Raw genomic sequence first — 26,244 nt, forward strand, 5'->3', positions numbered from 1 at the left:
TCGCACGGCGCACACTGACACCATCATCTGACAGCACAGCACAGCACAGCACACGACCGAAATAGCTAGTAGCCCCCCTCTCCAACTGTGCGCAAGCGTGTATGTGCGTGTGCGCGCGCCTGAGTGTGTGTGTGTGTGTGTGTGTGTGTGTGTGTGTGTGTGTGTGTGTGTGTGTGTGTGTGTGTGTGTGTGTGTGTGTGTGTGATGACTCGTCCCAGCTGTGTCAAACTCCTCTGCCAATCAGAGCGGAGAGTGAAGAGGAGAAGAGGAGTGGGGGTTGGTTGGCACGGGGGGTGGGTGGTGGTTGTAGTGGTGTACCCAGCCTGCCTGCCTGCCTGCCTGCCTGCCTGCTACTGTAGCTAGCTAGGCTGCCTGGCTGTCTGTCTTGTCTGTCTGCTGATGACAAAAACCAACAAGGTCCACGTCTGACTCTGCGCCTACAGTGCACTTTAGACCCGTGTATTGCTTGATGCGTCCACTCCCAAAAGTAGTAATCACTTGAGGTAATGAAAACAGTCTGTCTGTCTGTCTGAGCCGTGTGTCAGAGTGAGGGAGAGAGAGCTCCGCTCCTGTCCTCTCTCTCTCCCCCTGCCTGCGCTGGGTTTCTGCTCTCCTAGCTACCGGCTCCAATCTCCGGCCAATGCACCGATACTACGCTACAGTACACTAACGCACTAACAACAACACCCAACGCTGGTGACTCTGCTGCTGCACTTCTCCGTTGGCTGCACCGCTCCTCTTTTAAGTCCTCACGCAGGCAGTCGTCCACTCCACTCTCTCGCCAGCCTCTACTGTTTTGGTCGCCTCTCTGCTCCTCTGCTCTCCTCTGCTCTGCTCTGCTCTCTGCTCTTCTGCTCTCCACTGCGCAGTTTCTTCCCTCCTCCTCCTCCTCCTCCGTTCTGCTCTCTGTTGCTCTCTCACTTCTGACAGCCTGCCTGCTGTCTTCCCTCTCACTCGCTCTGCTCAGCTCTCATTTTCCGCTCCCGCTCCCGCTCTCTCTCTCTCTCTCTCTCTCTCTTCCACTCACTCTTTCTCCCGCGACTCATTCGTTCTATAGCTCTCCCTCTCACCGTGTAGTCATGTGCACTTGACAGCAGACCCCCAACCCCTCTCTCTCCCTCTCTCTCTCTCTCTCTCTCTCTCCCTCTCTCTCTCTCTCTCTCTCTCTCTCTCTCTCTCTCTCTCTCTCTCTCTCTCTCTCTCTCTCTCTCTCTCTCTCTCTCTCTCTCTCTCTCTCTCTCCCTCTCTCCCTCTCCCTCTCCCTCTCCCTCTCCCTCTCCCTCTCCCTCTCCCTCCCAGGCTCAGTGAGAGGAAGCGTTCCGGTCTGTCCGTAGGAAGCTTGTGCCTGAGTGCTGCGATTTGATTGGTCCTGGCAGAGCATGAGTCACAGCGCCCGGGGCATGAAAACAAACCCACGCGGACCTCAGACTGGCACACAGGGAGCTGTGCCTGTGTGTGTGTGTGTGTGTGTGTGTGTGTGTGTGTGTTAGCGCCTGCGCCTGATATCCTGCAGCATATGTCCTCCTGACCACTGGGTGTCTCTAGAGCACATTTGTACTCATTAACACCATTACAAACAAGGCTGTGATATACAGAATCGCACTACATTGTAATACATCCTTGATGGTCCTTCCTTACACTTTTGCGTAGATGCTAAATCATCTTCCGTTACCCTGTAAACAGTGTGTTTCTCGTGATAACCTTGAGTGCAACCTGAACCTACTGTAATGTCATCAAAGTCCTGTGGTATCGCTACAACTTTGATACACATTCATACAGCTACGCAGTAGTAGTACACACATGCGCAAGCACACACAGAAATTTGTTCTATGGACTACTTCCGTCAGAAAACAATTCCTCATGATCAGCTAACCTTGCTTTAGAAAGTAAATTATTCACCGAATGCAGGTTTCCATTCGACAAGCTGTTGTTGATCTCATATAAACATTAAACCTTGGCCACAGGTAGATCAGGCAGTAAAAGTAGGTCACACACCACTGCACATACAGAAAGCGCACCAGGCGCTTTGCATTGTCAAAAAATACACACAGATGTATTTAATGTAATAATAAAATTGGAATTGCATGGGTAATTACTACAAGTTATTAACCCCTTAATGCATGCCGTACCCCCTGTGGTACGGTGTAAAAGCAGTGTTTCCCATACATTGAGGAAACTATGGCGGCCCGCCATAGTTTAAATTTGGCCGCCATAGTTTACGAAAATGTAAAAAAAAAAAAAAAATTTTTTTTTTTAACGATATCCGTTTTTGTTAAAAAACGATTTGAATTACGATTTTGAATTTCCTTCGCATTTTCCTCCTGGAGTAAATACATCCTATAGACTCTGTATTGGTTAGATTGGTTAGGAAGTGACCGTAAGGGTATTACAGTTGATTCATGTGTGCACACGTGTAACATCGGGTGAGTAACAGAACATGTGCGCAACGATGCGTTATGACACGCCGATATGCGAGGATCTTCGTCCAAATCGCTAGTCGCATGCATCATCGCTAACTGCGTTTACATCGCGTGCCGCGTGTAAGGGAAATGTTAGTTGTTGACATGTATGGAATTCACTTCAATTTGTGCTGTTCCTTGCTTCAGTTGTGGACAAAACGATTGGCCAAACTCACAATAGAAAGCCTTTGCTGTGCTACTGTCCCAGAGAGCTGAAAAAAAAACCTTCATAGAAAAAGTCACACTTAACAGGGGTGTTAACCAATCCAATGAGTTCTCTCTCTCTCTCTCTCTCTCTCTCTCTCTCTCTCTCTCTCTCTCTCTCTCTCTCTCTCTCTCTCTCTCTCTCTCTCTCTCATAGCAGCCTACTATTTACCCATAACAAATGGTGAATTTCTGAGCCCTTTTTAATTTGTAGCCTATACCACTGAAGGCATGATAATGCTTCATCATATTTTGGAAATAGGGCCTATGTGCCTTTTATATACCAAATGTTTATCATTTTGAAATTGTTTCAGTTGTTTATGACTTGTGTATGACTGAAATTATCTCTGCATACTATCAGTGCTGCATTGCTTTGTAAAGATAGGCTATTCAACACACTTTAAAAACACACTGAAAAGATACGGCCATAGTAGCCTACTGAAAACATTTTGTTCATAATAATGGTGATTAATAAATGGTGGTCTTAAATTTTCATACTGACATCCTTGAATTTGACTTGGTAGATCACGGCAGACCATCAACTTCAAAAGTAAATCTTGGTTAAAAAAAGGTTGGGCACCCCTGCTATAGAGAGAACCACAAGTGCTTGAAAGACAGGGATCAAAAGCCTAGTCAAGTTGTTGTAGTTTACTTGGGTTTGGGAGCAATATAAAAAACCTTCAGAGAAGGGACAGTTGGGATGAGTTTACTAACACTCCCTAGACTTTGTTTTACAGTTGTAATGAGTTTGGTGACAGACCTTCATTGACACAGCAGAGGAGACATCGGGCTGCATATAGAAATTAATGTGTAATGAATGTGAATATAGACATAAATGTGTAATATGTTGTTCAGCCCTTTTAATGGGAAGAATTTGGAAAAAACTGGCCCTGTGACCAGCAACCCTCATGTAGAATGTGTACGCCTACAGATACTGTATGTGTGGGGGAAAAGGCATAGCCTACCCTCTAAGACCATTTTTGTCTATGCGTTAACAATTTCACAGTGCTCTTAAATTCTTATCTCTGCTCCTATTTTGTTTTATTATTGTTTCCCAGACCCCTGCATGAAGAACGAATGATACTGTGTTGTAAACAGAAATTATTCACTGTACTGCATTTTTTGACAATGACAATGTACTACTATTATACAAGTCATGGGTAAAATCTTATGTAGCCTTATTTCTCAAAATATAAATGGCTGAAATATAGGCCCAGGCCTACAGTTTCTCCATGCGCCAATGTCATACTGTAGTCATTGTTTTGCGTTTGCCGTTTTGCATTTTACGCTGCAAGAATACACCCCCCCCCCCCCCCCCCCCAAAAAGGCCCGGTGTGAGAAGACAACCCCCCCCCCGGACAAAATAAACCCCGGCTGCCCCCATAGTTTCCAAAATTTCTGTGGGAAACACTGAATAGCAATTGAAAAGAAAACAACCAAAGTACTACACTACTATGACATAACACAGGGCCTTTAGTAATACACTATGACTTGGTCATTGCCATTCTGGTAACAGCAAATTTATAACGGCGTGTCTTAACGGGTTAATGAACAAAAATCATGCTCATGATCATGTGATCACTGCGTTTCAAGTCAGGTCTCAAAATACCAGCCTACATTCTCACCATGAGGTTACCTTTAGATTGCTTTATGAGCAGGGAAAAGCGTACGTGCAGGAACGAAGAAGAAATCTTTGACATCTTGATACTAAAGAGCATTCATGCAATACCAGTCTGCTACACAACACACAACACAAAACAACATGAGTCAAAACACACACACACACACACACTGGGCATGGTCAAGGAATGATGCGGGACTCAAACCCTGTGTGTGTGTGTGTGTCTGTGTGTGTGCGACTGCGTGTGTGTCTGTGTGTCTGTGTGTGTCACTCGCAATGGAACATTGAGAAGAAAGTTCTGGAAGCATCCAGATTTTGATCTTGTAACTGTGCCAACATGTAAATGACTGCACAGGGCTGTTGCATGTCTCCAAAGCTATATTTATATTTATTCAATATTCATTTCTCTGTATTTCAGACATCTGGTTATGTGGCGTCATCTTATCTGTGATATGAATTGGCATCTTGCACACCGGCTATAGGTCTACTGTCTGCTTGTGACATTTGTACAAGACTATTCGGATCGTTGCAAAATTGCTGTTCATGCTTGGCTATGTTACTTTTTAGATAAAATAATATTTTTTAAATCGTGTTTCAAAATAATTATTGTTTTTCATATCACTTCACAGGGAATATCTGAACGGATTTGCAACAACGTATGTAGTATTAAGCTGAAAATTAATTCCACTACGGCATCGCCTTGCTAAAATTAAAATAAATCCAGTAAGCCCAACTGAGCACAAAAATAGGTCAGGAAAAGAAATGGGGCAAAGCTTTTCCACTGCATCATTTTCAAGGGAGTATAATGCTGCTTGTAATGCAGACAGTCAGACACAGACCCAAAATGGGCTCCCCAGACCGAGGACTAGCCAGTAACCAGCCACCACAGACATTGAGATAAGTGTTGCTAGGCAATAACACAAACAAAGAGCACAGCAGTGTGTGCATGGGACATGTCAACCGTTCCGCCCCTCAACGATGCCTGAGAGCACCAGTGCTCAGAGTCTTCCTCAACAACGGTTCAACTTGAAGGCACTTGAGATTGAGAATACTGGATGCTTTCAACAGCAGCCACCCAGGGCATTAATGGAAAATGTATCATTTTGAGTTCATCACACCCACTCTTACAGAGACGAAGATGACGAAGACAAAGAAAGACACAGAATGTACTACAATGCTCAATGAATGGCAGGAGTGCAGTCACATGATAACTTTGTGTGTCACTATAAAGTGCATTTGCCAATGCCAAAGTTATTGGTGGTTCACTTCCTATGCTACAGTGTGAGTGGATACATTACTGGTTAACAAAATAACTGGTCAATAGGTAGCCTAAATAACTCAGACCACCACTACAATGCAGTGGCCTTTAAATTTTGGACACCAGATGGAAATTAGCCCTTGGGCTACAATCTGGCATATTTACATATGTACATGTATGTATATGTTCATTAATGTGCAATGTCCTGAAGAAATAAAGTAAAGTAAAGTAAAGTAAAGTAAAGTAAAGAATGGACTGCCTGGCAAACAAATTAAAACCACTTCAAATCACCCGCTCATATTCCAACCCATAGGTTGTATTTTGCACAGAGAAGCTATAGGGTCATTTCATGTGAAATCAGTCTTTATAGTGGCTTGGTAGAACCCCAAAACTGCACGATTTGCATTCATCTGACACCAATATTAAGGGAGAAACAGACTAAGGGTTAAGGACACCATACATTCATCCATAAGTATGTAAGCCAATTTGTGTCCTGTCATGTCAATTCAAGTCACACAGAGATGGTTTTGATATTGTTTGAAAGCTCTTTTCTGGGTCCACATATTACACAAACAGCATGGAAAACACTAATTGTCCGGGTAGGAATTATGAGATATTGAATAAGATATAAATAAGTTATCAATTTATGAATATTGACTGAGAATACATACTATAATACATTAAATGAACCTATATGCTTACCACCTCAAACTTGTTTGCAAGAACTTGCAGAAGCTGATCATCTTGTACACTCATGTTACATACAAGTGATGCCACAGGGTACAACAAAGCAAGACTGTTCTGCCAAAATGTGATTAGATAAGATATGAATCAAGCAAAATCTCAGTCACGTAACTTGTAAAGCAATGTGCACTTTTACTGGTGCTGAACCATCTTTGTGCGTATTTTGCCAACGTCTTGCCAGATCTTTAAATTATGTAGCTAGCAGTTCTTGAATAAACAACACAAATTGTCCTTCCATAATTTATTTAAAAGGTGCAATCAATCATGTTTTACCTTGACACCTCAGATTAAGACGCATCCCTTGTCAGAAGCTAGCAGAGTTGATACAGGTGGAGATTCTGACTTCCAACCAGAGGTTAAAACATCAACCACATTTTCCAGCCATTAACAAAACAATCCGAATCTAATGGTCGAAATTACAACATCTTCAACCAGTCAGATTAGCTAATTTTAAGTTACTCACATGAAAGTGTGAAAGAAAGCGTGAAAGCCCAACTGGGAAACTCCAACTCCCATTGTCATTGTGACATAGCACTCCACAGCACACAAGTGTTCACTGCACACTGCACACAACAAAATTTCATTTTATGCCTCACCCGTGCAAGGGGGCAGCCCCCAATGGCGTACCAAGGTAGCAGTGTGGCAGGAAGGTACCATGCTCAGGGTACCTCAGTCATGGAGGAAAATGGGTGAAAGCACTGGTGTTCCCCCCAGCTGGCGGGTTGGGAGTCGAACCGGCAACCTTTGGGCTACAAGTCTGACGCCCTAAACGCTTACCCATGACCGCACTATCCACATTAGGTTAACATCGGTTTAAAAGAAAAGCAATCTGGCTTCCACTGCAACAACGTAATTTAAGGAACAACTAAATCTACAAGTGCTTGAAAGTACTCAGGATGCAGATGTCTGCCAAGTTAAGCTGATACCCCATCTCCAAATAATAAAGAATCCTGAACCATACCCAGAACTGGATCAATACCAAAATCAATTCATTTCTTTGCCATTCCCAACCTCCCAAGACATTGTCAGAAGAAGTATGGTCATTATATTTAGCTCAAACTAACCAAAAGACAAATAATTAAATAAACAATATGCAGTCAAACATAATGTAGTCATCGCACCTAAATATCTACAGAGTCTTTCTTATGCTACTGCACATCCATATCCAACTGCAAATAGTTGACATGTCATACCATTACACTTTATGCATGCACATCCAAGGGTGCACATCCAAGAGGAACATCAAAACATGAATGTTTTGATCATTTCACTGTACATTTCATTAGTATCAAGGGTGCCAATCAACTGACATACTAGTGGCCATCACATTAGGCTAAAAATCTGAAAAACAGCAATAAGTGTATACTAAACTTCAGTACAAGACCAAAACCAGCACATACAACATAACAGCAAAGATTATATTGAAAAGATAGTATTGAAACAGAATGTTGCAGCCATGGGCCAAGTCTGCATGAGGTGAAAAGACTGGGGTTTCAGACAGGGAGATTCAAGTGACTCCCTGGCTCACTGCAGGGAAATTTGCTGCATAATACATGTGCTGTTAGGTGCATTTCACTCCAAGTTGAGGCAAGATGGCTCTGCAGATGTACTGGGAGTATATTTCCTGAAGAACATTTAGGTCATGTAATATTTCTGGACGTTTTCAAGAAATCAGTACAGTAATAACTTTGTAATTACAGCACTACTGGTAATGAACTGCAGAATGGCAGCAGTGCAAGGTAATGTGATTGAACTGTGTCACTTGCCTAGAACTAACTGAAAATCAGGGGATAACCACGATTCCTACTGGATTTGGCAAACTACAAGCAAAACCGTAAATTTATGAACAGAGAGTAATGTCGATTTCTTACGATGGACATCAGCATCTGCACTAGGCCAACCTTCTGGATGCCAGTTTTCCACCATAACGCCAGAGGAAGTTTGCAAGTTTTGAATGCCACTGCTTTATTGTGATGTTGAGCGTGAGTAGTGTACATATAATATTTATTTACCTTCAGGGCAATGCTTACGCTGGAATTCCTGCTTTTGCCTCCTCCATGTGAAGATCCAGAGCTGTTGCTGCCAGATCTCTCCCTCCCATCCACACCTTGGCCCACTCTTGGTCCAAGTCGGTGCTGTCCAGCACCTCGGCGCCGTCCATCGTGACGGCTGTCCTTGGACATTGACAAACGCTTTCTTTAACCGACAGCTAGGGATATATCTTGCAGCAAAATCCAAACTTTGACGCAATTCAGACACCACAGAATAGCATGCTAGCACTGACAGCTAAATGACTATAGTCGCGGACAGGAAGTGTATTACATTGAAGACAGCTCAGTTGTCCAATAGATTCCAGGCATGGCGGAAACGACATGTTATGAGCCAATCATTTTCAGTATATTTCAGGTCAAGGGGTGTGCCCAGTGGCAAGCTCACTGTTATCCCATGGCAACCAATTTGGGGAGGGCAGATAAGAAAAAAACTTCCTGGAGTGAAGTTACAGAATTGGCAAAGAAGAAGGAATAGACACTGACTTCCTTGCAGCAGCAAGACATGTTTTGTGAAATCTTGTATTGCAGGCTCAGCTAGGTGTCTTCTGAAGAAGGATAACACGCGCGCATGTGAGTAGGCTGCTTCTCTTCTGGAAGTCTTGTGTTTGTGTTCAGTGAATTTGGTTCCAGTGTCTTTTGCCTGTTTGCTAAATCAGGAAAATTATAACCTTCAGTAAGCTGCAGCCTCTATATGTTATAACTGAGCGACGACGTATAAATCAGTAGGAAAAGGTGGATGTAAGGACTAGGATCAGTACTTGCGACTGGACAACGATGCATACAGATTTAAGCAAACACTTTGCCTTTGCGCCGGCACGACAGCATAATTGTAGCTGCCAGATTATTGCCTAGAAGTATACTGCTGAAATGTGATCATGCCCATGTTGAGTGACACAATTCCCTTGTGTATTTTGTAGTGAAACAGCAGAGGTGTGCCGCCCATGAGTGTCTGCAGACGTACAGTGTAGGCTACTTTTCTTCCACTAGATGGCAGTGTTTGAACACTGGTATGTTTTTTATCAGGTTATAATATTTATGGTTAGACCGGTCTGAGGTCCCCGAGTCCTGCAGCATCTTGTCTGCATCTATATCCATGCTAACGCCCCCTCCCAGTGGCCCATGTTAAATTACAGTAGTATGCTGCTCATCACACCTTAGTGCAGGGGTCCCCAAACTAAGGCCCGGGGGCCGGATACGGCCCGCCACGCCCCTTTGACCGGCCCTCCACCTCTCTGCACCTCACCATTTGAACTGGCCCAAAGAAGCAATCCTCACTTAAAAAGATAAAATATACTTTTTAAATATTTTATTTTGTTTATCAACAGGCCTTCCTACAGTTTAATTTTCACTAACCAGAATCACCGCGGAAGTTTCTTGTCTTGATAGTTTCTCATCTCACTGTAATATACCGGTAAACAGGCCTACCATTTCTATTGTATCACTCATAAACTGTCAATCACCATATTTTTCTAACCTTTCCTTGCTATTTTTACATGGTTATTAGAAATTAAAAGGAATACCTGTGGTATTTCAAATTGAAAAACATGTGAAGTACTCACTTATTTTGCAAATCACTTGTAACTATTTTGTGCTAGAAATTATGCCTATAACAGACAGTGGCCTAGTATACAGGCCACATAATTGATCCCGGCCCCTCAGTCAGGAACGATAATGTGGCCCCCAGAGAAAAAAGTTTGGGGACCCCTGTTTTAGTGCTTACCGGGAACAGAGAACACTGGCTGCAAAACAGGATGAGAATTGTGGAGAGAGACCTGAAGAGCCACTGGAAATTAGGGATGCACCGATCTGATACCACTTTTTTGAAAACCGATACAAGTAGGCTACAGAGTACCGATACCCATACCTTTTAGCACCAAAATACAATGAAAATAAATGCATGGCTTTGCTTTTTTCCACCTGTGATATTTTTATTGTCCATTTCCATGTAGATTTAAATGTTAGTAAATGTATGAGGTGGCACTTTTTTCCATGCTGCTTTCAAGTCCACAGAACGTGACAAGATTTTGCATTGTTTTGTGTAATAGCAGTATCGTTACTGGTATCGGCAAGTGCTTGGCGAGTACGAGTATAGTGAGCAGTATCGGTATCGGTGCATCCCCACTGGAATGCTGGTATTTAAAGTATGTATTTACAGTATGTACTCTTTTTCTTAATTATATTTCATGTTTAACCCCCACAGACTGCCAACTGCAACCATGACCAGGATGTCGGTATTTCAAATCACTCTCGTCCTGTGCGCTTTACACCATGTTTTTGGAGAGCACGCCCACAAAGTATTCATTGAAGACGGACACTACATCGATGGGAAGCATAATCCAGAATATGATATGAACACTCTCCTGGGCACTGAGGTAAAATAATCTCATAAACAGGCACTCAGACTCTCACATTTATACTGTGAATGTTTGGGAAGCATAATGACATGAAATGTCATAAAATGTCTGTATGAGCACTGTCTATGTCCATACTGTCTTATGTCCATGTATGAGTACTGTCTATGTCTATACTGTCTATGTCCTTACCTAGATTAGTCTATGTCTGCATGGGAAAGCAAGAAATGTAATTTCAAATTCTTTGTATGACCAGTGCATGTAAAGAAATTGACAATAAAACCAACTTGACTTGACTTGACTTGACATACACACAGAACAATATGTTGACTTAATTATGTTTTTTTCTTACCATGTTTCAGGACAAAGATGAGATTATGAAGATGAGCCCGTCAGAGCAGAAGAAAAGACTTGGGGAAATTGTACGAAAGACTGACACAGATTCAGACAAATATTTAAGCGCAGGTACAGTATGTTCACCTATGACTGCATTTGATTGGCTGTGCTGATATTGTCTTCCTTCCTGTGCTTTGGGGCTAGTCACATATCCATTAGAATAGCGTGGAAACTGTGAAGAGCAGGGTTACCACTGGTGCTTGAATTCCTTGAAAATGCTTGAATTTCAATGAAGTGTTTTCAAGGTTGTGAAAATGCTTGAAATTGCTTGAAATGCTTGAAAATGCTTGAAATGTGTGTCAAGTCAAACTCAGTAAGCCAAAGAATAGAAATAAATTGTTCAGGTACATCAAAAATCTGAGGGAGTGAGATGTCAGATGGGATTTGCCATTCTACACCCTAAAATTGATTAGAATGCAGGAAATTGCATCTGGAAAAACACAAAATTTTCTGGGGGTGACCCCCACACCCCCTTCCCGCGACCTATTAAGGTGCTGGAAAACTGAAAATTTGGTGCTTGAAGGTGCTTGAAAAGTGCTTGAATTTATTGATGAAAAATGTGTGGGAACCCTGGAAGAGGCATTTGTAAATAGGCAGCATGAATTCTGGATATAAACTACTAAAAATATTACACAGCGCACCTTTTAAAGTGTCAGTAAACATGATAACACTGATCCCTAACACTGTGATGAATAACTTAAGCATCATGTGTTTCACAGAGGAAATCACGCTATGGATCCAGAGGGTGTACAGGAAGTATGCCCTGGAGGATGCCAAAGAGCGGTTTCCAGAGTTTGACTCCAACCAAGATGGCGTGGTGTCCTGGGACGAGTATAACATGGTTATGCACGACCGCATAGTGGAGGTGGATGAAGATGCATTTCTTGAAGATCCTGAGGAAGAATCCTTGAGATATGTATGTGAATACTGTTGTATGTAAAGGGCTCAATGAGTTTTTAATAGTAGCACATGGCAGGGTGGTGCAACGACGACACCTAATGCTGCTCTTGTACAGTATGGATTCATTCTTTGTTTGTTTTAGTGGATTATCTAAGAAGCATATTTCTTCATTATTGTTACCAATAATTCATTAATTTATGGGCATTAGCTGTCTTGCCACCTGATGTCTGAATCCAGAAAAAGCCGTTGACTCAAATACTTGTGTAATTTTTGAGGAGCAGTTATTTAGTTTTGACTGAAGTATATACGAGCACTCTAAAAAATCATACTAATTGTGTGAAACATTTAAGTAGTACACAATTGTGCAAAATATGTAATACAACAACCAATTACAGTAGACAGCAATATACATTTGGGAATGGAATGGAAAGGAATGTAGTTGTGTGTGAAAGACATTGGGTTCAAAGTTTCAAACCAATGCATTTTCGCTCTACCCTTGTGTGTTTCAGTTGCACTTGAAGGAGAAGAAGCGTTTTGACTTCGCGGATGTGGACGGCAGGCCCGGACTGAACCTGACAGAGTTCCTGGCCTTCACGCATCCCTCAGAAGTGGACCACATGGCGGTCAGTACAACACAACACACAACAACAAATGCAAACACAATACTATGAGTGCATTCCAATCCGTCCTCCCTTGCTCACTTGCCTGCTTGTGACCTCATGATGATGCCACTGACGACAGAAAATCTATTCAATATCTTGCAAAAGCACAATTCTAATATCATTTTCTCATTTGCAATTTGGAATGAAAAACAGTCCCTCAAAAGTTGTTGTGGCTAGGCTGACAGCTGGCAAACTTTATTGTTTTCTCCACGGAGGCGGGGCCAGGAGGCGGGGCGAGGCCACAAGCACAAGTGGAGGACAAGAGTGTGCATATTGGTATGCTTACCATGCCTTTTGCTAAGCACTATGACATTCAATAGTGTTTATTTGTTTCTTTCTTTCTTCTTCACCCTGTAGGACTTTGCGATTGAGGACGTGCTAGCTGAGTATGACACTGATAAAGATGGATTCATCAACTTGAAGGAGTTCATTGGAGATCTTCGCAATGATGGTAACATTAACCTCTTGTAACATTAACATTTCGTAATATCATTTTTATGTCACATTAACATTTTGTAACGTCATTTTCCTCAGTCAGCTGCAACTTCGAACGTAGGTCGTGTGACGTCTCCAAATGTGTTTTCTAAGCTTGTGTGGTATAGGATGCGATGCCATGTTACGGCTTGTTGGTTTGGGGTGCCTTGAAATTTTTCATGAATTGAAAGGGTGCCTTGCCTAAAATAAGGTTGAGAAACACTGAGCTAGCCTATGGCACAGCTGGGGATTGTAGATTGTAGTTCTGCAGACCAATGTGTTGTTTCATGTGGTGTACCATGCAAACCATTTCTGTTTCAAGTGAACTTCCCCTACTCAAGAGTAAGCAAACATCTCTATTATAGAAGTCTGTTCCCACTACTAGCTACAAATACACTGATCACTTCTGGATCTGGAGTAATACCTACGTTCGAAGTTGCAGCTGACTGAGGCGACCTTACTTAATTGTGCGTAATTGGCAGATGAAAGATGCCACTGACTAGCATTAACTTGTCAATTTAGACATATATGTATTATATTACATAATTTATTTCTCAGCCACGTTTCCGCGGCACCCCTGAGGGGGGCCCACAGCACCTGGGTTTGGGCCTTCCAGAGATAGTTGATAGTAACATAGCATAGTGTGATCAACATATAAAAGGGTCAAAGACGTCCAACATGTCCTTCAGTGCAACGGATACTTTTGCTTTGCTTACTGTAAATGCAAAAAAAGAAATTTTTTTTAAACTATTGTTTTGGCTTGGCTTTCATGCATTCACTTTTCTTTTTTTTTTCTTTTTTAATTTCATGTTTTTCACAGTTGCAGTACACAAAAGCATCTGTTAGCACTGAAGGACAAGGTCATGTTGGACGTCTTTGACCCAAAAGCAAAGTGCACATCTCTGAACAATTACCATGGGTGCTGGATACTTATACTGTAAATTAATGTATGAAACAGAAAAACATATCTCCACACTGTATAGCTTTCTCATTGTGATCTATATTATGAAATTCTTTTTTTTCCTGTCTTCATCCTCATATGACCAGATTAGCTGCTAACTACATCCAATCTCTGTCTCTGTCTCACTCTGTCTGTATTTCTGTATTTCTGTATGTATGTATGTCTCTCTCTCTCTCTCTCTCTCTCTCTCTCTCTCTCTCTCTCTCTCTCTCTCTCTCTCTCACCCCGTGGAAGTTTTAAAGGAGATGGTGGGGTGTAGGGTCAAGGTTTAGTTCGCATATTACAAATTGGTGAATGATGTAGATTCTTTTTGGGGAATTTGGGGATTGGTAGGACTGTTGTGTGAGGTGGATGAGGAGGAGAGGTTGGTGTTGAGGCTGTAAGGAGGGAACTGGTTTGGTTTTGATTTTTTGTTTGTTTTTTTCTTTGCTAAAAAAAATGATGATGTGCTGACGGCTTTGTAAAATTTTCAATCTTTGGTCCAATAAAGGACTTTTTAAACCTCTCTCTCTCTCTCTCTGTCTCTGTCTCAGGAGAGGACCCGTCTCAGTGGGAGGTTGAGGAGACGGTGCGCTTCAGGGACCTGTACGACCAGGACCGAGACGGGCAGCTCAACCGGGACGAGCAGCTGCGCTGGGTGGCACCCAACAGCTACGGCTCCGCCAGGGAAGAGGTGGGGGTCTCGTGTAGCCAGGGAAGAGGTGGGGGTCTCGTGTAGCCAGGGAAGAGGTGGGGGTCTCGTGTAGCTAGGGAAGAGGTGGGTCAAAGAAAGTGGATCTAACAAGAAGCGTAATTTTGTTTCTTTTCCGGTATCCACTTTATGTCGGGTGAACGCCCCCTTTAGGAGACCTTTGGTTAGGAGACCTTCGGAGTCCTGAGGTTGAGAATCAATTAAGTCCCCTTAGCGCTGTAGATGGCGGTAGCGCACGTATTGAGCAAACACCTCAAAAGGAGAAGAAGAAGCAGGGGATAACGCCCCCTTAGGAGACCCAACTTGAGCACACGCCAGATAATCTCTAACAGGGAGAAGGCTCAGTCTCATTGGTTCCCACACTGACTTCTATAGTAGAAGTCTGTGGGTTCCCATTGTAGCCAGTTAGCTTTGCATGCATACTGCAGTAACTATGGAGTGTCCACTAGTTGGCGAGCGTAGTTCAGTCCTTCATGTGGGAAAATGTATGGAATGGAAAGGGGAACCCATATGCTAAATACATTGCTAATGCGATTTCCAGTCACAAATATTATCAACAAAACATTCCTGGTAAGCACTATGACTGTTGTTTAACAATAGGCTGTATTGACAAATCGTTCAGGTGTGTAGTTTTACAGCAGGTTAGAAGATTTCAACCTGTACTCACTAGCATCGCGCTAATGTTTATGGGTTTGATCCCATAAAAATTGAGCTTTGTGACCCAGTATATAATAATCTAGTGGCGCAAAATAATCGAAACGCTACTCCATTGACACTAGGGCTGCACGATTAATCGAAAAATAATCAAAATCGTGATAAAATAGTGAAATCGAAATGATTTTAATCGTGATTTAATCGTAGCAATAGTGACCTACTTTTGAGAGCATCCTTGAAGCCAGAACATACTGACAGGCTGGTGTTTCTGGCCAGAAATCTGTCAACTCAAGTTTCATGCTATTGCCTTTACATAATTATTACAATTATTTTTAATTTTTTTGCTCATCCCGTATGTAATTCATTCTTGGTTATATTTCATCTTGTTATAATTTTCAAAAAAAATCTGCAAAATTCAATAATCATTAATAATCGTGATTACGATTTTTACCAAAATAATCGTGATTGTGATTTTTTCCATAATCGTGCAGCCCTAATTGACACCCATTCATTTTGCCCTGGCCCGTGGTTAGGGTTAGCCAATTGAAGCTAGTAGCTAGTTCCGTGAGTGAACACCCCCTGCACACGCTTTTGCATTGAGTGGGGGTGTTTTGCGATATCTTGCTCTGATTCAGTATTTTTGTTTGTGGGCTTCAGGGTTGCCAGATGATTTCTAGCCCAAAGATACTCAAAACCTGCCTAGAAGCACAAAATCCTGCCCAATTCTATTGATTTATATGGCAAAAACTAGGCGGGTTTTTCTGCTAAATGTCATTTTTACCTACACACGGCCATCCTGAGCAGCCCATTTGGGCGGGAAACAGCCCAATCTGGCAACACTGGTGGGCTTGTGCTTGTAAGTGCATGTCTGTGTATGAGAGGAGGGTAAGACAAGGCTAGGGTGGGTTTACTGTAAATAGCCAAAAGAATCTCTGTCTAACTTCATCAGTTATTTTACTATTATGAGTAAAATTATTATCATTATTAATAATTATTGAAATCCTTGATGTAATTAGTAATTAGTGACTGTATTGCATTGTAATGTACTGGTAGGCTGGTAGTGCGCACACCCAAGAGGCAGGTGCAGACAAAAGTTCAGAATACTGTGAAAATAAAAATGAATGTCTGCACACTGCTCCTGTGTTGCTTTTTTTCATATAAAAAATCAATATGGGAGCAGTGTGTGGACATTCATTTTTATTTTCAATGTACCCGTAACTGCAATGTGTTGTCTCCACTATTTTGAAAAACATCTAAAAGCATTCATTCATACCCAACGCAATCTCCATGGTTAACAAGCAATGGAAAAGCTAGGCTGGTGTAACAAAAACAAGGGACTGGATCTGGTACCTGACCTGTACTGTATGTGGTGTGTGTGCTGGGAGGGGTGGCTGGAGGGAGGGGATATGTGCAATGTTTTATGTGTATTTATGTTTTTTAGAGTGTGAGTTTTTTAATGGAGTGAATGTACATTTATGTTTTTATGGTGAGACGAAAGATAAATGTCATGCTTGCATGACAAATAAAGTATATATTCTATTCTATATTCTATATTCTACTGTATTCTATTCTCTTCTATTCTTCTCCAGGCTATCCATCTGATTAAGGAGATGGATGTGGATGAGGACGGGAAGCTCTCGGAGGCCGAGATCCTGACAGGCCAGGACACGTTCATGAACAGCGAGGTGACAGACTACGGACGGCAGCTTCACGTGGCGCACGATGAGTTATAGCATTTGCCTTTCTTTCTTTTCTCTCTATGCTCTTTCTTTCTTTCTTTTTTGTTTTGTTTCATTTGCCTCAGTGGTTAAGTTGTTTGTTGCCAATACATTTTTTAATGAAGACATGAAGCCAATGTTACATGTTTGTTTGTGCGTATGACTGTTTCTGTTAGTGTCTTGTTTTACTGTGTCACAAATAAAATTTATATTAACAAATAATGACATGATTGTTAGTTTTTTATGCAGATTGACTACACTAATTGTCATGCTACCGGGTGACACCTGGTACCCGGTGACACAACGTCTAGTCCAAATCACAAAAGATTTGCTATTTGGTTTCAACGACTTATTCTTCTGTCCATTTGAGCTTAATCCAGCATTGTATTTGTGTTCCTTCCTCTTCTCTCCAGTGCGTTCCTATTGGCAGAGTCTGATACTCTACTTTGCCATTAATCACATTGATGTTCTATGGGCCAGCTTCTGAATACGATCTTTTGTGTTATAGTGTTCAAGCCCCGAGTCCACAGATATTCAAATGTGACCTGCCTTGACAGAGAGCTGGCTAAACGATGATGATAATCACACAATGAGTAAGCACACCGGCCAAATATAAATCTGTGCGATACTAGAGTACAGTATGCCCTCCTGAAAACCAAACCTACAACACTTCCCAAAAGATGAACTTTATTCTTTTAACTTGTACTCACGAAATGTTATGTTCTAAATCAATGCCGTCGTTTAAGTAGTCCGTGCCTATCTAGTATTCAAATGGCAACCAAAAGAGAGCACTGTTATCTAGGAGACAAACTGTCTGTGGTTGATGACATCACCTACTGCCTTCTCTTCTCTTCCTCATTTCGCCCTGGCCTGAGTCCTCAGTCCTCAGCCCCAGAGCCACACAGCAGTTCCTGCCTGCACTGTACCGTGCTCAGAGCCTCGCTCGCCGTCTCTTTTTGCCATCTCTTGTGTTCTCTTGTGTGGGAAGTTAACGTACGTGGATATCCAGGCCCTTCTTTAAGGCACTGACAGGGGAGGAGGGCTGCCTGAACTGAAGGCTTTGTCAGCCAAGACGAGTCCTCCAGTCGTGGGGAGGAGACTTTGTTTCAAGCCTGGAGATGACGCCGTTACAGTTTAAAGATGCTTTCTGGGTGAGTTGAGCTGAGTGGTGGGCCACTACTGCATTCACTACAGGGTGCACCTGCTGAGCACAACTACAGTATGAGAAGAAGAAGAAGAAGAAGAAGAAAGAGGGGGGAAAAGAAGGAAAGATAAAGATTAGATATGTTTGTCTTCTTCATTAAGTAGGATGTTTTAGTTGTTTGTTTATTTTGACGGCGCTTTGCATGTTGTTTCTAAAAGAAGGTCTATGTCTGGGTGTTCCCTGAACTCTTCTCTTCAAGAAGACTCCAGTCCAGACTGCTTGCTGCTTACAATAAAGTCCACAATCATTTACATGACATCAGTCACCATGACTGAATCAGGGTGTTTTCAAGATTCCATTGACAGGGGCGTACTGGTCATAAATTCTTACATCTTAGTCACCCAGGCCAGTGAGTGACACATCAGAGATGGTGGGGTTTTTTTAGTTGAAAAAGGTGCCTTAATGTGACCAGAGGAGTGAAGAGGCCAGAGGGACAGGGGACAGAAGAGTGGCCTGCCCTGTACAGTACAGTGCATAGTGTCACATCAGAGATTGGTGTTATTTAGTTGGAAAAGGTGCATTAGTGTGGCCAGAGTAGTGAAGAAGAGGACAGAAGAGTGGCCTGCCCTGCCCTGTGCAGTACAGTGTGGCTTTACTCCGTCGCACTTCCTGTGGCTGTGGAGTCGGCCATGTCCCCGCGCTGCTCTTTGATGTAGTGGCGAGTGGAGTGTGGAGCCGTTGTCAAGGCTGCGATCAGCCGAGCAACACGGCGTTTCTGGGTTCATTTGCATCTGCAGGCAGGGAGGGAAGCTGACAGAGCGGGAGACAAAGGGGTCACTTGTCCCGGGCCCCAAGGAGAGAGAGAGTTGGCCCATAATTGGATCATCATCATTACATTGTACTGTATGTATTAGGTTTGGGGCCCTTTCAGATGTCTTTGTCCCGGGCCCGGCTAAAGCTGTCAGCGCCCCTGTCTACTGGGCCAGCGCTCCTAATCCTGTTTCAACCTTTGCGTGTGAAACACTCTCTGCAACTGACGAACTTCAGTTTGTTTTGTGGGCATACTGTTAGTGGTTGCATAGTAGTAAGTGGTGGTGTAGTAAGTTAACGTCATAAAAAAGTAAACCAACAGATTTGTGTAGCAACATCCAAAAGCTCTGAATAATTGAAAACATTTTGTTAGGTGGTGTATTTTTAGTTAGTACCTCATTCACTGCTCAGCCAAAGAAGAATAAAACAGCCCTCACACACATTTATATGGAACACATACAGTGCCTACTACGCTCCATTTAATTTATTGTGATTGTGGAAATGCTTCAGTTTGTTTTGTGGGAACAAGTGATTAGGTGGTGTAGTAAATTAAAGTCAGTTAAAGTAAACCAACAGTTTTGTGTAGCAACATTGAAAACTATCTCACTGAACCATTCAAAACAGTTGTCCCATGTCTACAGATCATGTAAACAAATGACAAAAAAACTGCATGCATTGATCCCTCATCTGGATAGATTTATACTCATAGGTTTATGTCTTTTTAATAGACTTCTGTCTTATCTGATCAAGTGATTTCTCAAGCAATGCAATTTCCTATTTGTAAGTCAGTGCAGGAAAAACGATTCAAAGGAAGTCAAATTCAACTCTCTGTAAAGCGTTCATAAATCAATTATTTACTGTGTAGGTCAAGGTCAAGGTCAAAGTCAAAGTAAACTTTATTATCCCCAAGGGGGAAACTCATGTGGTCCAACCTACACATCTCCTCAAGACATACCCTATACCAGTGGTGTAGGCCTAGTCTACTTTTTTGTGGTGGGTATACTGTATATTTGAGCATTTTTTGAGGTGTACAGTATACTGTATTTGTGCTATTCTAAATACTGAATCAATCAATTTTAGGTGGGTATACTGAAATCCCTGACATTTTTCGGTGGGTATACGGTGTAGACCTGTGTTCTATGTAGACTACATCACTGCCCTAAACAGATGGATAGACATATTAAACGTACACATACCACAGTAAAAGTTCTCCATAGAGCTAATCTACTGTATAGGAGACTAAAAGTAGCTAGTGTTGTTTTAAATATTTGCTAACATGCAGTACAATATGTGGACATTACTTACGACACTGAATTATGTGGAAACCCATTTCATCAGTGGGTGTAAAGAGACGTGTGTGTGTGTGTGTGCGCGTGCGTGCGTGTGTGCGTGTGTGTGTGAACACCAAGCCTGTGCATTTCACCACTTTGAATCTTTAACTGTTTATTGAACTCTATTCTAATAAACATCCTGTGAAGATCCTGTGAAATTAAAGTACTCTTGCCGTGCATCTACATACCTCTTCAGGCACAGTAGGATCATGTGGGTCAACTAAGTGTTAATTACTTCAGTAAGAGTACACTACTTTATAGCCTACAGCTCTGTGTACAGTGTTGTCATGCAACATTCATTGTCTGGATGTGAGGGATCACACCAGCTTCTCTAGTATCTTTTTCCACGAGGGTAAACTCAGATAGGCTACTTCTTCTTACCTGTTTGGAAATTCTGTCAAAGAGAAAGGCAGAGGAATTCAGCATGGTGTGTCTGAGATAGCCTGTCTCACAACAGGGGAATGATAATTCAGCAGCTAAGTTTTTGGGCGGCTAAGGTCAGGCTTTGTCGGAGCACAGGGGGAAACATAGGCTATCTTCTTTGTTCACGTGCAAGTATTGCATTTTATTCAGTGCTGAAGAGCTGTAAATAGCATCAACACACTTCTCTAATCCATGACCATGTGTGCTTTCTTTTTCATGGGGGATATGGAGGGTTCCCATATGATGGACACCTTGGCCATGGAATAGTCGATCAAGCATCACAGTTGTGCAATTGTAGTAAAGAAGTATTAATTCAACACTACTCTAACAATGGTCCCATTTGATTTTACTAGTATTATCCCATTTAACCCATTGTGTCCTGGAGCGACATATACGCTGCATTCAGGTTCTTGAGATTTGAGCTGTTTCATTAAAATGTGGGTATGTTAGAGCTGAGTGAACACATTCTAGTGCAACATGAAGGTTCTTAAATGCAACTTATTTCATGTTCTTTTTCGTGCTTCAGAGGCTGAGATATTTAGGTTTTAATAGGGAGAGGGCACCTTTTCCCAAAAAAGGGCTTAGGCTAAAATGGGTTAAACCTGGTGCTGCGTATCACTTCATTGACCTAGGCGCCCGGAGCAACAAAAGGCTTTTTTCCACATAGAACCCGGCTTGCTGTGCCGTGTTGTGTCAGGCTGAGTGGTGCTGTTAAATCAGTCCAGTTTGTGTTTCCATTACAAATCGTGTTACCCGGAGTATGGTTGGAGTTACGTTTTTGGCATTATCACGTAGCATTACTTTACTTAGGACAGTTGACTTAACGTAAGGCAGACAGATATATCATCTATCGAAATAGGCTATATAGTTTCAGCAATATCATATTTGGATACTAAAATGTTGATTTCTGCCTTCGATTTTAACATCAAAGTAATACAGCGTTGAACTAAAGAGCATTCCAAGAGCGTGGATCTGGTGGCCGCCATGATCATTTTTTGATTCACCAGTGAGAACGAGCTGACACATGGTATTCTAGGTAGTAGGCAGTGAAAGACCCACTTTGCTTGGTTCAGTGGGCCAAAAAAACAAACAAACAAACAATTCAACTCTTCATTCACTTCATGACACTGTATTTTTTAACACTGCATTTTTTTTACTTCTTCAAGGGCATATCTGACATGTGCTGTGGTGTGATGTGCTCTCATTTACAAACTGCCATCACATGTAGTCACGTGCAGCAAAGCAGACATGACCGGCATGTTCATGTTAGTCTCTCATCTAACTGTTTCACTAGTTTACTGCTCCCATTTAGGAAGGTAAGAATATAATACCTTACTGAATGGTATTCTCTCGAGTTTTTTTTAACCCTTTCATGCAGAACATCCATAATGAGATTGATGTTATCTAAAAGGAGAAAGACCAAGTCTGTTACCTACGAGTGTTGATAATGTCACGGAAGTGTTGATGTTGAGTTTTTTTCCATAAACAGTGAGTCTAATTGCTAGCAATCTTATCATGCATGAAAGGTGCCACTGTCTTGTCTTTGTCTACACACGAGACAGTGAGAATGTAAAGCAATTTGGTTCCTTTGCATGCCTAGTGTAAAAAAAACAACAACACTGGTACAATTATGGTAAAACCAAATGTATTTTGAAAGTTGACGTTTTGGTCAGTTGTAAATATCAGTGTTCAGAATAAACAGATTGGTTTGAGGTGCAGGCCACTGTCTACTTTGACCTTGACATTGTCTGTCTTTGCAGGGAAGTGAATTCTGCAGCAGTCTGGGCTACGAGACGCTCATACAAAGGCTGTGTGATGGCCGCCGGATGTGCAAGGACATGGAGGACCTTCTTAAAATGAGGTGACCAACTGCTCTCGTGACCTGTGGCATGGGTTACAGCAGTGGTTCTCAACTGGAACAGTCTTGGGACCCATCATTTTCCACTCTCATTCGGTCGCGACCCAAATTTTTTAGCGTTCAAGTCAATTCAATGCAATTCTCAAAATATAACCATAATAGGCCTGTGTAATAACATTATTATTATTGTTTCTTATGTATTTATTATAAATGATAGGCTATATTTTTAATATACATTTATTTTCTATCTAGGCCTATTTATTTATTTATTGTTGTTTTTTCACTTTTACTTCCTTTTTTACACCACGGCTCCGCGACCCACCCATGACCCCTCCACGACCCACTTTTGGGTCGCGACTCGCGACCCACCAGTTGAGAAACACTGGGTTAGAGGACCTGTGTGCAAGGCAATGGCTTGAATACCGTTGGCTGCAGACAGTCTAACATTGGCTGATGACCTGTGTGAAAGACAAGGGCTCCACTAGCCTACTGTTGGCTGCATAGTCTAACAGTGGTAGAGGATCTATGTGCAAGGCAATGGCTTGAATGTTGGAGGCTGCAAACAGTTTGATGGCTTTCCATGCAATCCAATGTATATTGTTGTCTGACAGTGTGTGCGATACTATGGTATCAAATAACACAAAGCTTATTCAAAGCTTCACACAGCTTACAATAAGGATTTAAATGTCACGGACAGAAGAGGACCCAAGAGCGCAAGTTCAAATTCAGAGTTCTTTATTAAAGGTTTCAGGGGGGAAGAGGAGTGAGATGATCGTGGGGTCTTGGGATGTTCCGGTTCCAGGGGTGCTAGGAGTGCCAGGGGTGTCAGGGGTTCCAGGGGTGCTTGGGGGCTCTGGGGTATTTCAGGGTCCTGTGGGTTACCTGGGGCTCCGGGGGTCACCAAGTGTCCGGGGGTTTCCAGTCCAAAGTGCCTAGTGTGTGTGTCCCCCAGTGGTCGAGCGGCGTGTCGGGCTGAGGGTGGTGAAGCGTCTGGGCTTGCTCATCTGGTGGTCGGAGAACTGGGGGAACACACACACAACAGCAATATGAACAGCAGGCAGAAGTACAGACCAGGGCTAGGCAATAATCGTGGTGAGAGACAGAAGGCAGAATCGAGTTACCGGAGGGGCTGAAGATCAGAGAGTAGTCGAGGTCCAGAAGGCAGGTCGGGATAGTCGGGGCAGTAGAACAGGGAGGCAGTCAAGAGGATCGGAATCAGACAGGAGTCAGAGCGTAGACAGGCAGGTTACAGGTCCAGGTTTGAAGACGATCTGACAGGGCTTGGCTGAAAAACAGGGCTTGATATACTGGGAGAGGTTAGTGGGGAAATGCAGTGCAGCTGGCAGAGTAATTAGAACAGAGTGAGGCAAGGTGAGGATGGTGAGTGGGAAATGCAGTGCAGCTGGCCAGGTAACAAGAGCAGAGCAGGGCGGAGCCAGGTGGAGCTCGTTAGGCAGAGTAGGGAGAGAGTGAGCAGAGTGGCAGAGAATTGAATGCAATTAAGGTTGCTACCAGGGAGAGAGAGTGCTCATGACATTAAATTAACTTGGAATCCTGAGACAGGGGGTAAACTTGTGATTTAAAGTTAAACCACTGTGTTTTTTTAAGAAGATACTGATATCCTTTTTCACAGTGTAATTACTCTCACTGTACCTAGACCTATCTTATAGGGTTGTTATTAAATTCAATGTAAGTGCATAATGTTTGTTACATGTTGATACATGTACTGTAGTTTGAAGAAGACACTTAAAGACAATAAAGTGTTACCTAAACGTGTAGTTATTTCATTTTCTCCCATCCAGGGCGATGGCCGAGGAGCGCTATGGCAAAGAACTGGTTACCATTGCCCGCAAAGCAGGAGGCCAGAGCGAGATCAGGTAGGTTGGCTTTTTAGAGTTGCCTGGTCCTGACCATCCCATAATACTACCATTTATTTTCGTATTTATGGTCTGGCATTTGTTTGATCTGACGCGATTGCAGGAAGCAGGAAGTTTGCACTTAGTTATGGTTTGAAATGATTGGACACCTCTCACCCAATCGCCGGCAGTTACTCAACAACAACATAGCACAAACCAATAGCTCTGGCGCAGATGTGTACGTCATTGTCACGAGCGTCTTCCCCCTTTCGCTTATTCGCTTATTGGTTGTTGTCCGGGGGGGGGGGTTGCGATCAAAATCCTACTGCTCCAGGCACTCCACGGAGAAGCACGGCCAGACTACCGTAGTGGAGCCAATCCTTTGGCGGAGGTACGTAGGATGGCTCGCGAGGCTACTTTTAGAGCCCACCAACATAAAATAGCCAATTCGAGCTTCCGCTTTCTGAAGTTGAGCAATTTTAACTCACTTTTGTTAATTTCTTTTTAATAAAAAGCTGATCTTAACTTAGATGATGAGTTTCTCAGGGGGCGTCTCGTTTATTTTAGAGCAGGGGTGGGGAACCTTTTTCATTCGAAGGGCCACTTCAAATTCATCCGAGGGCAGTAAAAGTCGTCCGAGGCCTATACTATGAATGAACACAAACCAGGATTTCCCCCTGCACTTTAGGCCTACGTATACTGAAGGCAGCCACCTTTAAAACAGACCCCACCTTCTCAATATCCCCTGAATATAACTTAATTGTATTGCAAATGTATTTTCTAAGATTCCATTATATAATATGACACATTTCATGTGAAACTGCATAACATTCAAATTACATCGGGGGCCTATAGCCTATAAAACGACTTCAAGGGCCGCAAACGGCCCTCGAGACATAGGTTCCCCACCCCTGTTTTAGAGCATATTGTAGGCGCCCACCCCTGAGGTGTCAGACTACGATGTCCTTATGAAACTCTGGTAAAACAAGTGATATGGTGAAACCAACCACTGCCAGCTCATCTGAGTAGTAAGCGCTGTCGTGCCATGATTCAATTACTGCCTACACATGCCAAAGGCATGATCACTGTGGTCACACAGCTCATTTTTGCACATGTATTCCAGGACTCTCCAGGAAGCTTGCTTGCTTTTTACAGTGCTGGTTTTTATCATTACTGGCTTGTCAGCTGTCAGCATTGCTTGCATGGATCGGCTGCAATATTGTGACTTTGACGTTTTGTTTATGCTTTCTTGTGCCCCCATAGTGGTAGACAATTGCAGTGCTCACTTGGGGATCCACTGTGACCTGAAAATAAGAGATTCATAAAAATGCATCACTTCAAACACTTGGGTGTTGCAACATCGTAAAGTTAGTTGAAAAGATATACTCTAACTTGACTCGCTTAGTTGGCGTAACCCTGTATGATTAGTTGAATAATATAACTTCAAACACGTAGTTGGCAAAACCTTTTAAGGTTAGTTGAATAGATACTCTAACTTGAATGGTTTAGTTGGCGTAACCTTGTAAGGTTAGTTTAATGATCTAACTTCAGAGACTTAGATAACAAAACCTTGTAAAGCTAGTTGACCCAACTTAGTAGCAGAACTCCAAACCTAACTTGTGCAGTAAGGTGCCTTTACAATTTGAATTGAAGCTAAATTAGTTTTTTAGCGGATGTA

General features: G+C 42.6%; 3 protein-coding genes across 5 annotated transcripts in view; 2 read left to right on the plus strand and 1 right to left on the minus strand.

Annotated features, from left to right (window-relative positions):
- The window catches only part of scaper (S-phase cyclin A-associated protein in the ER), a 270,462-nt gene extending 261,885 nt beyond the window's left edge, over nucleotides 1–8,577 (minus strand). Inside the window, exon 1 of the mRNA XM_063197885.1 lies at nucleotides 8,299–8,577. Within this exon, the coding sequence (XP_063053955.1) occupies nucleotides 8,299–8,469 (171 nt within the window). The 5' untranslated portion in view covers nucleotides 8,470–8,577. The remainder of the gene's footprint in view (nucleotides 1–8,298) is intronic.
- Nucleotides 8,578–8,728: 151 nt separating this feature from the next.
- rcn2 (reticulocalbin 2) lies at nucleotides 8,729–17,369 on the plus strand. Of its 3 annotated transcripts, none has more exons than XM_063196272.1 (9): nucleotides 8,729–8,907; nucleotides 9,255–9,301; nucleotides 10,538–10,709; nucleotides 11,051–11,153; nucleotides 11,804–12,000; nucleotides 12,494–12,607; nucleotides 13,004–13,097; nucleotides 14,615–14,754; nucleotides 17,016–17,369. In XM_063196272.1, the coding sequence occupies exons 2-9, from the start codon at nucleotides 9,279–9,281 to the stop codon at nucleotides 17,157–17,159; spliced, it is 987 nt and encodes a 328-aa protein (XP_063052342.1). In that variant the 5' UTR covers nucleotides 8,729–8,907; nucleotides 9,255–9,278; the 3' UTR covers nucleotides 17,160–17,369. The 3 variants fall into 3 exon arrangements, with proteins under 3 accessions (XP_063052342.1, XP_063052343.1, XP_063052344.1); XM_063196273.1 differs by having other exon boundaries at nucleotides 8,730–8,907; nucleotides 9,255–9,344; XM_063196274.1 differs by lacking the exon at nucleotides 9,255–9,301 and having other exon boundaries at nucleotides 8,730–8,907.
- Nucleotides 17,370–18,050: 681 nt separating this feature from the next.
- The window catches only part of pstpip1a (proline-serine-threonine phosphatase interacting protein 1a), a 36,478-nt gene continuing 28,284 nt past the window's right edge, over nucleotides 18,051–26,244 (plus strand). The window contains exons 1-3 of the mRNA XM_063197709.1: nucleotides 18,051–18,295; nucleotides 22,613–22,713; nucleotides 24,513–24,587. Of these exons, the coding sequence (XP_063053779.1) occupies nucleotides 18,263–18,295; nucleotides 22,613–22,713; nucleotides 24,513–24,587 (209 nt within the window). The 5' untranslated portion in view covers nucleotides 18,051–18,262. The remainder of the gene's footprint in view (nucleotides 18,296–22,612; nucleotides 22,714–24,512; nucleotides 24,588–26,244) is intronic.

Source organism: Engraulis encrasicolus, chromosome 4 (genome assembly GCF_034702125.1).
Source record: "Engraulis encrasicolus isolate BLACKSEA-1 chromosome 4, IST_EnEncr_1.0, whole genome shotgun sequence".
Taxonomy (NCBI): domain Eukaryota; kingdom Metazoa; phylum Chordata; class Actinopteri; order Clupeiformes; family Engraulidae; genus Engraulis; species Engraulis encrasicolus.